General features: G+C 38.9%; 1 protein-coding gene across 2 annotated transcripts in view; it reads right to left on the reverse strand.

Annotated features, from left to right (window-relative positions):
- PKHD1 (PKHD1 ciliary IPT domain containing fibrocystin/polyductin) overlaps positions 1–17,683 on the reverse strand; it is a 447,336-nt gene that overhangs the window by 385,506 nt on the left and 44,147 nt on the right. For both annotated transcript variants that reach the window (XM_024558059.3, XM_045193323.2), the window contains 4 exons: positions 15,529–15,713; positions 14,504–14,626; positions 12,936–13,041; positions 12,161–12,436 (listed from right to left, as the gene is read on the reverse strand). In XM_024558059.3, coding sequence (XP_024413827.2) covers positions 12,161–12,436; positions 12,936–13,041; positions 14,504–14,626; positions 15,529–15,713 — 690 coding nt within the window. The remainder of the gene's footprint in view (positions 1–12,160; positions 12,437–12,935; positions 13,042–14,503; positions 14,627–15,528; positions 15,714–17,683) is intronic.

Below are 17,683 nucleotides of genomic sequence, written 5' to 3' on the forward strand. Positions count from 1 at the left end.
TTTTCACCTTGTTTCTATTCCACACCATTATTATTTCTCCTATCCCTACCCTCTCAAAATCATTTTTCTTTCTGTTAGTCAGTTCATATTTGTCTTTTCTTTTTGTATATTATTCTTATTCACTTTCCACCTTTATTAATCTTAGCTCATTTGTTGTTGATATTGTGATAGTGGTTGAGGGTATTTTTGCTGGTTTGGGTGTTGATTGCTGAGTTGTTTTTGTTTTCTTCTGTCAACTCCTGTACCACAGCATACAAGATGTGGTGAGGGTTGTAACTCTCAGCCAGCCAGCCAGAGGGGGGACCCATCAATGAACAAGCCAACAACAACCAAAATCCAAATACAACAGAGAGCCCACATAAAATGTGTAAAGGGCAACCCTAGAGTATCTAGCTCAGGACTTCAAGGAGACTGCACCACTGAGTCCCTCGGGACTCCTACCACAGAAGGCCACTCCACAAAGAGAGGGAGTCAAAGTGGATTGATCTAATACACAGAAACAAACAAAAAGAGCCACCTAATATGAGGAGACAAAGAAACAACCCTCAACTTAAAGAAAGGGAGGAATCCCCAGAAAGAGTGCTAACTGAAGTTGGGGCAAGCAATTTATCAGAAATAGAGTGCAAAGTGATGGTTACAAGGATGCTAAATGAACTTAGTGAGAACTACAAGGAACTTAGTGGGAACTACATCAGCATGAAAAAGGACATAGAAACTATGAATAAGAGCCAGGTGTAAGTGAAGAATAAAATATCTGAAATGATGAATACACTAGAAGAAATTAAAAGCAAGCTAGATGAAGCATAGGATCAAGACAAGCATATGAGTTAGAAGACAAGGTAGAAAAAAAACAGCCAGTCTGAGCAACAAAACAAAACAACAAGACTCAAAAAGAAAGATAGTTTGAGGGAACTGCAAGGCAACATGAACCATAACAATATTCACATCATAGAGAATACAAGAGAAGAAAAGGAGAAAGGGAGAGAAAACCTGTTTGAAAAAATAATGACAGAAAACTTCCCTAACTTGGTGAGGAAAAAGTCACACAAGTTCAGGAAGCACAGATGGACCCAATCAAGATGAACCCAAAGAGGCCCACTCCAAGACACATCATAATTAAAATGGCAAAATCTAAACACAAAGAAAGAATCTTAAAAGCGGCAAGGGAGAAACATCTAGTAACATACAAGGGAGCTCTGATAAGGCTATTGGCTGATTTCTCAACAGGAACACTACAAGCCAAAAGGGAATGGCATGAGATATTCCAAGTAATGAAAAGCAAAGAACTGCAATCCAGACTACTCTATCCAACACGGCTCTCATTCAAAATGGAAGGCAAGATAAGGAGCTTCCCATACAAAAAAAAAAAAAGGCTCAAAGGATACATCTCTACCAAACCAGCATTGCAAAAGATACTAAAGAGACTGCTTTAAAAAGATGAAGAAAAAGAGAGCAAGAGGAACATAGGCACAAAGGGGAAAAAATGCCAAAGAATAAATACCTATCAATAATAACCTTAAATGTAAATGGCTTAATGTTCCAATCGAATGACAGAGGGTAGCTGAATGGATAAGAAAACATGACCCACATATATGCTGTCTACAAGAGACCCACCTCAGAACAAAAGAGGTACACAGGCTGAAAGTGAAGGGAAAGAAAAAATATTCCAAGCAAATAGACATGAAGAAAAAGTTGGTGTAGCAATACTTATATCAGACAAAGTAGACTTCAACACAAAGGCCATAACAAAAGACAAAGAAGATCACTACATAATACATAAGCGACTTTTCCAACAAGACGATATAACCCTTGTAAACATATATGCACCCAACCTAGGAGCACCTAAATACATGAGGTAAATTTTGGAGGATTTTAAGAAGGAGATCAACAGGAATACAGTCATCATAGGGGATTTAAACACCCCACTCTCAAAAATGGATAGATCCCTGAAATCAACAAGGATATTGTGGCATTGAATGATATCCTAAATCAAATGGACTTAATTGATATTTAATGAGCATTTCACCACAAATAAGCAAATACACATTCTTTTCAAATGCACATGAGTCATTTTCAAAGATAGACCACATGGTAGGACACAAAACAAGCCTCAAAAAATCAAGAAAATTGAAATCACATCAAGCATCTTCTTGGCTCACAACTAGATGTGAACTAGAACTTCTAGTTCACATCTAGGCTTGACTAGGAACCAACCTCAAGGAAAAAAACTCAAAAACATTCAAATACATGGAGACTGAATATCATGTTATTAAATAACGAAGGGGTTAACAATGACATCAAGGAAGAAATCAAAAAGTACCTGGAAGCAATGAAATGAACACACGACAACCCAAAACCTATGGGACACAGTGAAGGCAGTCTTGAGAGGGAAATTTGTAGCAATTCAGATCTACCTAAAGAAGATAGAAAAATCTCAAATAAGCAGCCTAACTCTACATCTAAAAGAACTAGAGGGACAACAACAAATGAAGACCAGAGTGAGTAGAAGCAAGGAAATAATCAAGATCAGACCATATTTAAATGACATAGAGACTAAAAAAACAATACAAAGGATCAATGAATCCAGGAGCTGTTTCTTTAAAAAGATTTTAAAAATTGACAAACTTTTAACAAAACTCATCAAGAAAAAAAAAGAGAGGATCTAAATAAATAAAGTCAGAAACAAAAGAGAAGTAACAACCAATACCACAGAAATACAAAGAATTGTAAGAAATTGCTATGAACAAACTATATTCCAAGAAACTGGACAACTTCTGCAAAATGGATAAATTTCTAGAAACATACAATTTTCAAAAACTGAATCAAAAAGAAGCACAAAGCCAGAGTAAACCAATAACAACTAGAAAATCAAAGCAGTAACCAAAATACTCTCAACATACAAAAGCCCTGGACCAGTTGGCTTCACAGGCAAATTTTACCAAACATTCAAAGAACTAACTCCTATTCTTTGTAAACTATTACAAAAAATTCCAGAAGAGGGAAGACTCCCAAATTCCTTTTATGAGACCATCATTATCCTAATTCCAAAATCAGATAAAGACACAATAAACAAAGAAAATTACAGGCCAATATCTCTGATGAATATATATTCAAAATTCCTCAATAAAATATTGGAATCTGGATCCAACAATACATTGAAAAGATCATAAACCATGATCAAGTGGGATTTATCCCAGGGATGCAAGGATGGTACAATATTTACAAATCAATAAATGTAATAAAACACATAAAGAAAATGAAGGACAGAAGCTCCGTGATCATATCAATAAATGCTGAAAAAGCATTTGATAAAATCTAGTACTCATTTATGATAAAAACACTCAGCAAAGTGACAATAGAGGGAACATGTCTCAAAATAATAAAGGCCATATATGAGAAACCTACTTGCAAGATCATACTCAATGGACAAAAACTAAAAGCTCTTCCCTAAAAATCAGGAACAAGACAAGAGTGTCTGCTTTTACCACTCTTATTCAACATAGTACTGGCCACACCAATCAGACAAGAAAAAGAAATAAAAGGCTTCCAAATTGGGAAGGAGGTGCAAAATCGTCATTATTTGCAGACTACATGATAGTGTACCTAGAAAATCCTATATTATCCACCAAAAAGAACTACTTGACCTAATAAGTGAATTTGGCAAAGTAGAGGAATACAGTTAATATTCAGAAATCAAAGGCATTTTTATACACTAACAACAAAATATCAGAATCAGAAATCAGGGGAAAATCCCATTTGCTATAGCAACAAGAAAAATAAAGTACCTAGGAATAAATTTAGCCAAGGAGGTAAAAGACCTATATTTGGAAAACTATAGAACACTAAAGAAAGAAATTGAGGAAGATACAAATAAATGAAAGTATATACCCTGTTCATGGACTGGAAGAATTAACATCATTAAAATGTCCGTACTGCCCAAAGCAATCTATAGATTCAACACTATTCTTATTAAAATACCAATGGCATATTTCACTGATCTAGAACAAATACTCCCAAAATTTATATAAAACCAAAACAGACCCTGAATAGCCTCAGCAATGTTGAGAAAGAAGAAGAAATTTGGGGGGATCACAATACCTGATATAAAACTATTCTATAAGGCCACTATAATCAAAATAGCCTAATACTGGATAAGAATAGACACATAGATCAATGCAACAGAATAGGGAACCCAGAAATAAACCCATGTCTCTATAGTAAATTAATATTTGTCAAAGGGGACATGAGCACACAATGAAGTAAAAATAGACTCTCCAATAAATGGTGTTGGGGGAACTAGACTGATATATGCAAAAAAAAAAAAAAAGGAACTAGACCACCAATTTACACCATACACTAGAATACATTCAAAATGGATAAAACACTTAAATATAAGTCATGATACCATAAAAGCCCCACTGGAAAACATAGGCAGTAAAATTTCAGATATCCCACAAAGCAATATTTTTGCCAATATATCCCCTAGGGTAAGAGAAATAAAAGAAAATATAAACAAATGGGACTACATCAAATTAAAAAAGCTTCTGCACGTCAAAAGATACCATCATCAAAATGAAAAGGAAACCAACCATATGGGAGAACATATTTGTCAATGATATATCAAATAAGGGTTTAATATCCAAATATATATAAAGAACTCATATGACTCAACCCCAGGAAGATAAACAATCCTATTTAAAAAATGGGCAAAGGATCTGAATAGACACTTCTCCAAGGAGGACATACAGATGGCCCATAGCCATGCTCAATATCACTAGCCATCAGAGAGATGCAAGTTAAAACCACAATGAGATATCACCTCACACCTGTCACAATAGCCATCATTAATAAATCAACAAACAACAAGGGTGGTGATAATACAGAGAAAAAAGAACCCTAGTACACTGTTGGTGGGAATGCAGACTGGTGCAGCCACTGTGGAAAACAGAATGGAATTTCCTCAAAAAACTAAAAATGAAACTGTCTTTTGACCCAGAAATTCCACTGCTGGGAATGTACCCTAAGAATCCCAAAACACCAATTCAAAAGAACTTAGGCACCCCATGTTCATAGTAGTGCTATTCACAATAGCCTAAGTGCCCATCAGTAAATGAGTGGATCAAAAAACTGTAGTACATTTACACAATGGAATACTATGCAGCAGAAAGAAAGAAGGAGCTCCTACCTTATGTGACAGCATGATGGAACTGGAGAATATTATGCTAAGTGAAATAAGCCAGCTAATAAATGACAAATACCACGTGATCTCACTTATCAGAGGAATCTAATGAACAAAATATGCTAATGAGCAAAACAGAACCAGAGACAGAAACATGGGACAAACTGACAGCAGCCAGAGGGGAGAGAGGAGGTGGGTAATGGTGGAAAGAAGGGAAAGGGACTAGTCAAAAAATATGTAGGAGTGACCCATGGACATGGACAATAGTGTAGGGATTGACTGTGGGAGAGGGGGTGGGCTGGAAGGAGGAGGGCAAAGAAGGAAAGCTGAGACAACTATAATGGAATAACAAATTTTTTAAAGCCTTCCCTACCTTGGTGATTGTAAACAATGCTGCAATGAACATAGGGGTGCTTATGTTCTTTCAAATTAGTGTTTTGGGTTTCTTTGGATAAATTTCCACAAGTAGAATCACTGGGTCATAATGTAGTTCCAGTTTTAGTTTTTCAAGGTACCTCCATACTGCTTTCCACAGTGGCTGCAACAATCTACATTCCCAACAACAGTGCAAAAGTGTTCCAAGTGTCCATCAGTGGATGAGTGGATAAAACAACTATGGAATTGTGTACCAAAGTGGAATAGTGTTCCATTTATACAGTGGAACACTATTTAGCCATAAAAAAGAAGAAAGTTTTACCCTTTGCAACAGCACGGATGGACCTGAAGAGCATTATGCTTAGTGAAATAAGCCAGTCAGAGAAAGACAAATAGCATATGATTTCACTCATATGTGGAATCTAATGAACAAACTGAATTAACAAGCAAAACTGAGACAGACTCATAGATGGAGAGCAGGAGGACAGCTGTGGGGGGGGGGAGGGGGTTGGAGGTGGAGGGATCAAACAAAAAGGAAAAAGAACTCATGGACATGGACTATAATCTGGTGTTTGTTGGGGGCATACAGGGGAGATAAATGGTAATGGAAAAAAATACAATTAAAGAAAAAACCAGCTTCAACCCTTCCAGCTTTTGTGATTTGATTCTGCACATACTAGGCTCCAATCTCTGAGGTGGCGTGGAAGCCTGACATCATAACCCACTGTCATCACGACTTCTCTCCTGATCCCTGAAGAGCAACCCCAGAAGCCCCTATCCCCTCACCGCAAATGCTGGTGAAGAGCGCGTAACACCAATCTTTCCAATATCATGGCACACTCTCCTGTCCAGAGGAGCAGGCCTAGATCTAACCGATAAATAGAAATCCCACTTATTACTGATGAGGGCAATGATGCAGGTCTGCCATCTGCCCAGAAGGAGACAGAAGAGTGATCGAGCCACCAAATAGAGACATGCGCCCCTTGAAAGTGGGGCGTGGGTACAGGAGCAAGGTCATCTTCTCCAAGCTTGTCAGAGTGAGAAAGAGGAACTTCCACAACCTGATGAAAACCTTTCAGGAGAATGTGACTATGTGAAATGATACCCTGAAGTTAAACATATAAACTTGCCCTGAAGAGTCAGGGCAAGAGTACAATAGACTCCAAAGTTAGAAAATAAAATGGAAGATAAAAAAATTAAAAACAATATTGAGAACAGTAATTCGAGATGATGAAGAAATTTGAAGAAGACATTGAAGTGCTACTGAGGAACATAATGCATAGATTAAAATAAGAAAACTAAAATAAATAGGTAGAAGGAGTGAACATCAGGATGGTTGCATATTTTTCCACATTAAACCAAAGCATCAATGCAATTCCAATAAAAATACAAACAGGATTTTCTATTTAAATCAGACAAATTGATTTTAAAATTAAATAAAAAGGAAACAATAGCCAGAATACAAAATTTCAAAAATAAGAGTAAAGAAGTCTTCTATCACACATTAAAATATTTTATTAAGAAACTATAATTAAAATAATAAAGCATGAAGAGCCAGATAGATCAATGAAGCAGAATAGGAAGTTTAGAAATAAACCCAGAGAATTTAAGAGTATAGGAAATGATAAATATGGCATTTTACATAAGTGAAAATAGATGATTACTTATTTAGTAAATGAAATAAGTAAATAGTATTGAATAAATTAATTCTGAATTCCTACCTCACATCTTACCAAAATAAATTCCAAAGTGGTGAAATATTTAACCATAATAAATAAAGCATTAAAAATCTAGGAGAAAACATGGCAGAATTTTTATTTTTATATTATTTTAGATAAGGAAAGCTCATTATTCTAAGTATTTCATAAACCCAGAAGCCGTAAAGGTTGATACATTTACTGCATAAAAAATTTAAAAATTTATGACTTATAAAAATAATAAGCAAAGAGACAAAGAAAAACATATAAAGATCTAATGTCCTTAATATATAAAAAGCTCTTTAACATCAATAAAAAACAATTACCTAATTGAAAAAAACAAGCGAGCTAAGGAGATAAATACAAAGTTCACTGAGAAGAAAATACAATGTCTCTTAAACACATAAATAGGTATTCAATTTGTCTCAAAAATAGGTGCAAAGTAAAAGTACAATGAAATATTCTTTTTCTTCTATAAGACTGGAAAATCAAAAACATTGTAAAATGTGGTAAATATATACTCATACACTGCATAGAGAATAAATTATACAGAATGTTAAATGTATATCACCTCTTGGCCTAGGAATTCCATTTCTAAGAAGTTATACTACTAATATATTCACATAGATGCAAAATAGAACAACTGCATATCCACATGCAAAGCAATGAAGCTGGATACTGTTTTGGGTTCAGTTATGTCCCCTAAAAATTCACATGTTGAAGTCCTGCCTGCCCCTAGTACCTCAGAATGTGACCTTGTTTGGGAATAGGCTTATTACAGACATAGTTAGTTAATATAAGATGAAGTCATACTAGAGTAGAGTGGGTCCCTAATTCAATCTGACTAGTATCTTATTAAAAAAGAAAATTTGGGCACAGAAAAGACACAGCAAAATCACCACATGAAGATTAAGGCAGAGATCAGGTGATGCTTTTATAGCCATAGAATGCCAAAGAGTGGCAGTGAATCACCAGAAGCTAGGGGATAGATAGGCATGAGACAGATTCTTCCTCACAGGTTGGTTCATGAGGGGTCAACTCTGCCAATATCTTGATTCTTAACCTCTAGCCTCCAGATCTGTAGGGTAATGAATTTCTGCTGTTTAAATGATACAGTTTGGGGTACATGGATAAGCAGCCCCAGAAAACTAATAAAGCCTCTATCTCACACCATATGCAGAAGTTAATTCAAAATAAATCACATTCCTCAACACAAAAACTAAAACTGCAAAATTCTTAGGGAAAAAAAAAATCACACACAAATCTTGGTGACATTGGATTAGGCAATTGTTTCTTAAATATGATACCTAAGCATAAACAACAACAATAAAACAGATAAACTGGACTTCTGCAAAAACTTTTGTGCTTCACAATTTACAATAGCCAAGTGCTGGAAGCAACCTAACTACCCATCAGTAAATGAATGGATCAAAAAACTATGGTACATTTACACAATGAAATAGTACACAGCAGAAAGAAAGAAGGAGCTCCTACCCTTTGCAACAGCATGGATGGGACTAGAGAGCATTATGCTAAGTGAAATAAGCCAGGCAGTGAAAGACAAATACCATATGATCTCACCTTTAACTGGAACCTAATCAACAAAACAAACAAGCAAGCAAAATATAACCAAAGACATTGAAATTGGGAACAAGCTGATAGTAACCAGAAGGGAGAGGGGAGGGTATAATGGGGGGAAAAGGGGGGAGGGTTTTCAGGAACAACTATAAAGGACAAATGGACAAAACCAAGGGGGATGGAATCAGGGGAGGGAGGTGGGGATGGCTGGGGTAGGAGGGAGTAGGGTGGGGAGGATACAGACAACTGTACTTGAACACTAAAATTTTAAAAATAATTTTAAAAAAACTTTTGTGCTTCAAAGACTCCTATCAAGAATATAAAAAAACAACCCACAAGTGGGAGAAAACATTTGCAAATCATGTGTATCTAGTAAGAGACTCAGTTAAACTATATAAAGAACTCTTCCAACTTAGCAATAAAAGGGCAAATAACCCAATTTTGTTAATGTGCAAAGGATTTGGATAGGCATTTCTCTACAGAAGATACACAAATAGCCATTTGTGACCTCCATGGTATTCTTGGAACAAGCCAAACTCATTCCGACTGAAGACTTTACATTTAGTGATTCCTCTGCCTAGAACTCTCTTCTCCAGAGTTCCCCAGCACTTATCCCTTCCCCCATCCATGCCTCCATTCTCCAGTGCCATCCACATCAATCCTCCAGTGCCGATGGCCTTCCCATCACAGCCACTACTCCTTTCGTGGTTCTTCCCCTGCTTGACTTGTCTCTAACACAATTAACCACCACCTCCATGACAGCAGGAGCTTCGCTTTAATTTACTGTATGCCTGGCATTCATAGTCTCTCGTACATGATAAGAGCTAAATAATCATCGCTATTATTATTACTGTTGATGTTAATAATTGAAAGTTGCAGAAGGGGTGACACTGTGCCATTCCCATTTGAACGTACAGGTGCCTCACAAGTTCCCATAACTAAACACAAGGCAACTCTATCTCAGCAAGAAACGGGCCAAGGAAGTATGTACTCCAAAGCCAAGATTTTCCTTTAAAACCCTTTTGAGGGTGCTTGTGCATATGTGAAAGTAGTGATTTAGAATATTGCCACATTATTATATTTATTCATTACATACTAGATTATTCTGTAAATTCCTTGCTGGTAGGACTCAGCCTGGTTCTCTTTAAATCCTCTAATGCAATGTTGCTTAAACTGCACTATTCATAGAAATTGCTTTAGGATTCATGTTAAAATGCATACTGATTAGAACGTCTGGGATGGGGTCCAACACTCTGCGTCTCTAACATACTCCCAGATGACGTGGACAGTGCTAGTCCAGAACCACACTTTGAGCGGCCAGATCTTCAGCACCTGGCATGGGGCTTTACACAGGGTGGCTCCATTAGTGCTGAGAGAGTGAGTGAGTGAGTCTGGTTGATACAAGGTAGGCAGCAGAGTGGAGGGAAAGTTTAAATCCAGCCATGAGGACAGTAGCAAGAGGAACCTCTCCCTCTCTTCCTCCCTTTTCCCCTAGTCTTTACTAAAAGTTAATTTACACCCACTCAATATTATTCCTTCTCTGACTTTTCCATCTTCTGCCAAAATACAGAGAGATGATGTACAACGTCCCAGACAAATCACTTCACTACATATTGTTGCTACAGCATGCCTTGGTTGGGTGATAGGATGAGGGACCAACTCGTTTGCCTGGGACTTTCTGAATTTTAGCGTTAAGAGTTCCATGACTCAGTCTTAAAACTGGAAGTCTTGCATCCTGGGAAACCCCTCAGTCCCAGGAAAACCAGGATAGCTGGCTACCCTGCCTGTGCAAGGCACGCTGTCTAGGGAAAACAAAGATGGCTGAGTCACCTGTCTGCCATCAAGTTGTCTGCAGTCTGGTGGGGTAGGGGAAGCTAAAGAAGGTTTGTGTGGCCTGAACTTCAAAGGTAACTTTATAAGATCCAAGCCCCTTATAAATCTACTGGGAAGGCTAGTGCATGCCCTAAATTCAAACTAATAATTATTGGGTTAATATAGAATATGATCTTTCACTGCGAGCATCACATACCATCTGGCTCTTTCCCTAAACCACTGAGAAATAAGAGAAAGCTTGTTCTATTTCATGTGCAGAGATGAGGTAGGGCTGGCCTCATAATTCACTCTTCCAGGCAAAGTCAAGTCAGAAGCAAGCCATTCCTATGAACAATGCATTTAAGGCCAGGAAACACCGCTTCAAAAAATATTTTTAGCCACAGGTCTTTGTCCAACAGAATAAACTCCACAGCAATTAGGAAGGAGTTTAAAGCTCCAAAAATCATTAGACAGATGATAGATAGATAGATAGATAGATAGATAGATAGATAGATAGATAGATATAGAAATAGATATCTCAGATTCTTCCAATATGGCTGGATTGTTTTCAATTGCTCATATCCCTCAGAAAGCACGAAGGGGTTCTTGGTTTCCATGACACCAAGATCCAATCCATGCGGCTGACACTGACAAGACCCACTGCCCTCTCTAAACCCCACTTACTCAAATGGTAGCTAGCTTTGCATGCCAGCCAAGTATCCAAGTGTGTGTCAGTTTGCGAACATCTGTGAACACCCCCTGTCTGCAAGGTTTCTAGTGGGCAAGACCTTCATGCCGCACATGCATACGTATTTACTTTTCAAGGGACTTTCCCACCCGTTGATTCATTTTAACCTCATACAAAACTAGGAGGTCTACAAGCTAAGCATCATTAGGCCCACGGTATAACTAGGAGAGCGTGGAATGCAGAAGCAGCAGGAGCCTTGGCATCTGACGATTCCAGTTCGTAAGTCCACCTCTTTCCATTGGAAAGCCTAGGGCAAGTCACTGTGCTCTCAGAACCACCATTGTCTCATCTGAAAAATGTGGATAAAACTCCATCTTCCAGGCAGCTGTAAGCATTTAGAGTGTGAGACTACCTAGAAGAGATACTCCGTAAGTGACACTATGCCTGTCATCATCATTATTAGGAAACCGAAGTCTCTGAAAAGTAGCTGACATTTCTAAGGTCACACATCTGACTTTGGCATCACGCAAACCCAAGCACATAAGTCCTAACACCCAATCTAGTGTTGTTTCCACTAAACCAAATTGTCCTGGTGACTCAGTGACTGACCCAATTATGCCTGATACCATCAGCCAAACTATGTAGCAAGTGAGTTCATCTAAGGGCTCAAAGGTCTGTTGCTCATTAGAAGAAATGCTGCTGGCAGAAAACAGAAAGCTGTGAATCATAGTGGGTACAGAATTTATTACATGGCAGGACTAGATTCCTGCATATCGGCAAGAATGCTACCTACAGCAGTTCAGAGGCCATGTGGGGTCCTCCCCGTATTACCAGTCTCCGCAGCTCTGGCAGGCTCCACAGCATCTAGTCTGGGGTCCACGCTCAGGAAGAGGCCTTCTCCACTGGCATTGACGGCACGACCAGAGGGTCTCACCAGCATTGAGATGTGATGCACTCCAACAGGCAGCAGGTCTATCTGACAGACCACATGTGTTTGATTTGAGAAAATAACTTTGCAATTTGTTTCGTTCACTGTAATCTGCAAGGCGCGGGAGTCACCCGAGAAACGAGTTCCGGCAATATAAACCAGTAGGTCCGTGTCAACCTCTTAAAGGAGGAAAGAAATTAAAAGAACAAAATTATCTCTCAGTGATATCACTCCATTTCAGACAACTCTCTTTAACATCAGATGTTCACTTCCTCTCACCTTCCCCTCAACAAAATCCAAGGAGTTGAATATGGACTCAAATATTGGACATTGGCATTTATCATTGTAGCTTACAGCCCCCATCCTAAATTTTCTCAAACTAGTAATGCCGGATGAAGCAAAATGGGGGGGGGGGAGGGGGATCAAAGAAAAGGATATTTTGAAACAAGGGACAGAGAGAATAAAATATTTTAAATCATCAAAAATCTACTTGTCTCCATTTCCAATCGTGACCATATCAGTTACATTGGCCAAAAAATACCCTTTCTGCTGCATCACTGAATACCCACTCCCTGAAATGAGGCACCTTCCATCCACCCATCACCATGTACAGGGCCTCTCACAAACCACTCTATTCTAAAGATCATAACAACCTCAACGCCAAGTTGCAAATCATACCGAGGGAATACCACACAGAGTGGACCCGGGGAGTTGACCCTTTAAGGTACTGGAAAGAACAGGAACCTGAACAATGAGCTGGTATGTCATTCACTCGCACAACCACCTGAAAAAAGGCAAAAGAATTAAACCCAAATGTATGCATTTCGTGTACTCGAGAGTATTCATGAGGTACTTGTGAAATTTGTCCAAATTAAAATGTGTTAGTAATTCATTTATTTTCTTTCTTCTATTTCCCAGTAACAAACCCTAAATTGTAACAAATGGCTCAAAATATATCAGACTTTCATAGGCTGATGGTGGGCATGCTAAAACCTTACATTTCTGCAGTTAAATGTTCCTCTCTTGTCATATAAAACTAAATTTAATAAAATTCAAACTGCACAAGGAATTTTTATCACTCTGTATTTTCAACTAGGTAGCTATTTCCGTTGAAAAGCCCTTTCTTGCTGGTAAATGCCAATGGAGTAGGCACCTTCCTCCCATCATTACTACGTGGGTATGTAACTGAAGATTAGAGTACGCAGACCCCTGCTCTGGGGTCTTTTCTGTCCTAGAATGGTCACCCCCCCAAAGAGACTGCACTTGCCCTTTGAACAACATGGGGTCAAACTGCACACGGCCATCTATGCACAGATTACTTTTTACAAACACTGTAAGTTTTTTTTCTTCCCTATGATTTTCTTAATAATATTCTTTTCTCTAACTTACTCTATTGTATATGGTATATAATACATATAACATACAGAATTTGGGCAGTCAAAATTTATCCACAATTTTTCACTGTGAGGGGGGTCAGTGTCCCTAACCCCCACATTGTTCAAGAGTCCATTTTTACAGGTCTTTCTTTCTTCCTGGAACTAATGTTAATCTAATCAAACTCTACAACACTTGGAAATGAGGAAGGTGAAAAAGATATGCTCATTGGACTCTCTACATATGAAATATGGATTAAAAGTATACACACTATATTTGTAACAGTGTTTGCTTATGGAGGAAATGGGCATTGGGATAGCATGAAGGAACAATCAATAAAGAACACTGATTTTTTCTGTAATGTTTTATTTTATTCATAAAGACAAAAGATTAAATATATCAACACGTTGATGATTAATCCTCAGTTTACATACTCTGGTGTTGGTATATTATTCTTTATAGTTTTGTATTTTAAATTTTTCTTAAATTAAAAGCGGATGACTTATAAGAGAAGTATGGGCAGATGGAAAATAGAAAAAGACATTTTAAAGAGAAAAGGAGTTGACTTAGCTCATTTACTTTTCAATGCCACTGTGTGGAGGTATAAATCGTATGTAGTTACAGAGGTTCTCTATTTTTATACCATAATAATAGCATCAATAATTACAATAATGGGACGTTATATTTACAAAGCACTTAATGTTTGTAGAGTACTTTCCATACTCTGTGGAAGTAGAAAGAGGAAAGCCCTAATTGTCTCTGTATTATGTGTTAGAAAACTGATCCTTGGGATTGGTTTTCTACAAATCAGAGAGGGGCTGAGACGGACTTGAAGCTAGTCCTTGCATTTTAGCTGGCCCACCCACTCTCACCTGAGTGTGCTGGTTGGCGGTAACCAACATGTCTCCAAATATAGGTGCAAGAAAAACTCCACCATCATATACCACACGAGTAGTTGCAGCAGGGTTCAGTCCAGTTAGACTTGCATCAGAGACCTAAGACAAGTACATTTCTGGTGAATTCACTCATGGAACAGCAGTCTAGTCTTGAGGAAAACAAATAATAAAGGGGTTTTTTGCATTTAGCTTAGGATAATCAGATAGCTAGAAAGTAAAAATGGAGTGACAGGGGACTGAAAACTAGAAACCTAATGTAACTAATAGCTAATGAAAGCCCAGTAAATTAGAGGAATAGTTATTTGCAAGTAGAGTTGCATGAAATGGCATAAAAAATTAGCCGCTCCTTTTAAGCCAAGATATTTTTGTTTCTATGTGCTTTTCTGTTTTATATGTTTGCAATGTAAAACATGACAATAAAATGTAAGGAAACAAGTGCTATGAGATGACTCCTGTCCTTTATCCCCACCCAAGTATTGTATTTGAAAACCAGATGACTCACGATAGCATATAGCAGGGATCAAATCCCATCTTAGGTTTCATTTTATAATAACCAAAAGCTAGATGAGCATTAGATTATTTTTTAAAACCCTAAATATGCAAGAGCATCTGGTTTTGTCATTACCCAAAGACAGCAAATCCTTTTCTAAACTTCCTTCTGCTATGCCATCTGCCTCCCTGACAACCTGAGTCAATCACATCTGCTTAAATTATCCAATAACAGATGCAGAATTGCTGTATGGTGGACACTGACCAACAACATCTCTACCTACACCGAGTTAGGGGAGGAGATGTTAGGCTCAAGTGGCTTTATCAGAGATGTGAGATACAAATTATGTCTTGAAAACTTCCAGAAAGAAAGATCATTGATCCCTTTACTTAAATATTCCAACAAAACCAATAATTCATGACCGTTTCCATTCATCTCATTCTGATAGTTTTCTTTACAACACTGTCCCAGGACACAAAATCCATACCACCCAAAGGGATGCTGTACATACCCTGATGAAATTGGGCAAATCCCCAACCTGGGTGGACCAGGAGAGGGTCCATACGTGTTCATAGCAAGACTTCAGATCCTCCATCACAGTGAAGTCGCTGACATTGAGGTACCTGGAGGTGAAGTCATCAGCACTGTCCTGTAAGAGCTTGCGAAGGTGACTAGCTGAGATATGTACAGGGACATCTGTGGGAAAGGTTTTAATATAGAAGACACAAGACACTAAATTATTCTACCTCATCATGCAGATAACAGGGTCTCATCATGAAGATGAGAGAGACTAAATGTCAAGACACCTACTAAGTATGCGGGAGAACTTCATGTTCAAAATCTAGCTTCAAGAGACCCCCCAGCCCAGTTAAACCACTTTTTTTCCTAAGGTGAATACGAGCAGATGCCCACGCTTCACATCGTGATACCCTTAGTATCACATCTCACAGCAAGCAGAGAGCAGAGAGCACAGTCACATTGGACAAAACTATCTCAACTGTCAACTCAAATATAAACTCCAGACACCCGGGTAATTCCTGAAAGTCTAATTAAATGTTGGGTGTTCCCTAGGAAAAATGTAGCTGGCTCTGTGAACAGAGAGAAGTTGGCCACCTTTCACAGGGAGTGAGGGAGGCACACAGCAGCTGACACCCATAAAACTTAGCCAACCCAGCTGAGGAATGTCGGCATTTAACTTCGGTTTCTCTATTAGAATTTCCTTTAAGCCCAACCACCTGCTTCCCCATCCCACATGCCCATAGAGAAATAACACTCTGTGCTTAAGTCCTGCTTATGTTTGCACTGTTTCATGCTGTACCAAGAATTTCCATTTCATTAGCTGCTCCCAGCAGCCCTGTGAGGTGGGTCACCGGTACCCTCATGCCTCCTTTAGAGATTAAGCAAAAGAAACCCAGGGAGATTCAGAAGCTTGCCAACCAAGTGAGACCAGTTTCGATTAAAATCCAGGTTCTACCTACCCAAGAGCTTTCCTCTTAAAACCCGTACCTTGGGGTGTTAATAAAATGCCACTATATTTCTAAAATGCAAACAAAATTCTCATCCTTTTCAAAAAGATTGTTCTACATTTACATAATTTGAGGTCATCACCATTTCAAAAGGCCAGATTAGGGCCATCTTCCCCCTGTTGTTCTTCAGGCAATGATGCCAGGCAACATCAGCAGTAGAAGGTGGTGGTGGGAGGAGTCTCCCCCCCCCCCCCCCCCCCCCCCCCCCCGCATGCGGGTGCAGCTTCTCACTCGTGATAAGGGCAACAACGATGGACTTCACAGAGGCAGGGCATTGCTGGTGCTTATTCACCCATCTAGCAGACTCCAATAGCCTAGGTACCATCCACTTTCCCTAAGTTGCTCTATTGGAGTAAAAATGCCATGCCATTCCTCCCACTCAAGAAGATTCTTTGCAAGCAAGCCCAGCATCTTTCTGCCTGGGAGGGTAGGAGACTTTTGGACCATATGCCAATTGTTATACAGCCACTCTTGAGTTCTCCTGAGCCTCCTTTTTGATTTCATGTTTATACCAACTAAATAGCATATTATAATCATGTCTAATCCTTATCCTGTGTGAAATGTGCATGTTACTGAAGATTTAGGAACTATTCCACTCTCATCGCATCTGAAAGCTCTTTCTATCTTTGTTATGATCACTAGGATTCTCAATAGCATATGGTGCCACCATGGAGTTTAATTCAGAAGAACCATGGCTACCACGGCCTTGGCCTAGGGAACCCTAGAGAGAAGAGGACTGGCCTGCGAATCAGAGACCCGAGTTCACACCTGGACACCACCATCAACTATCTGAATGATCTTTGGGCAAACCTGCGTGGCTCTCAAGAAGACAGGTCAATGCCCTAATCCCCAGAACCTAGGAATATCACCTTATCTCTGTCATAAGATGTGGTTAAGTTAAGAATCTTGGGAAGAGTTTATCTGGAATTATCAGGGCAGGCCCTGAATGCAATCATATGCAGCCCCATGAGAGAGGCGGAGGGAGTTTTGACGCAGAAGAGGAAGAGACAATGTGACCGTGGAGGCAGGGGTTGGAGGAATGTGGCCTTGGCTAAGGAGTGCTGGCTGCCACCAGATGCTGGCAGAGGCAGGAAACGGATTCTCCCCACGAGACTTTGGAGGAAGTGCGGCCCGGCCAAC

The sequence above is a fragment of the Desmodus rotundus genome, chromosome 11, assembly GCF_022682495.2.
Source record: "Desmodus rotundus isolate HL8 chromosome 11, HLdesRot8A.1, whole genome shotgun sequence".
Lineage (NCBI taxonomy): Eukaryota > Metazoa > Chordata > Mammalia > Chiroptera > Phyllostomidae > Desmodus > Desmodus rotundus.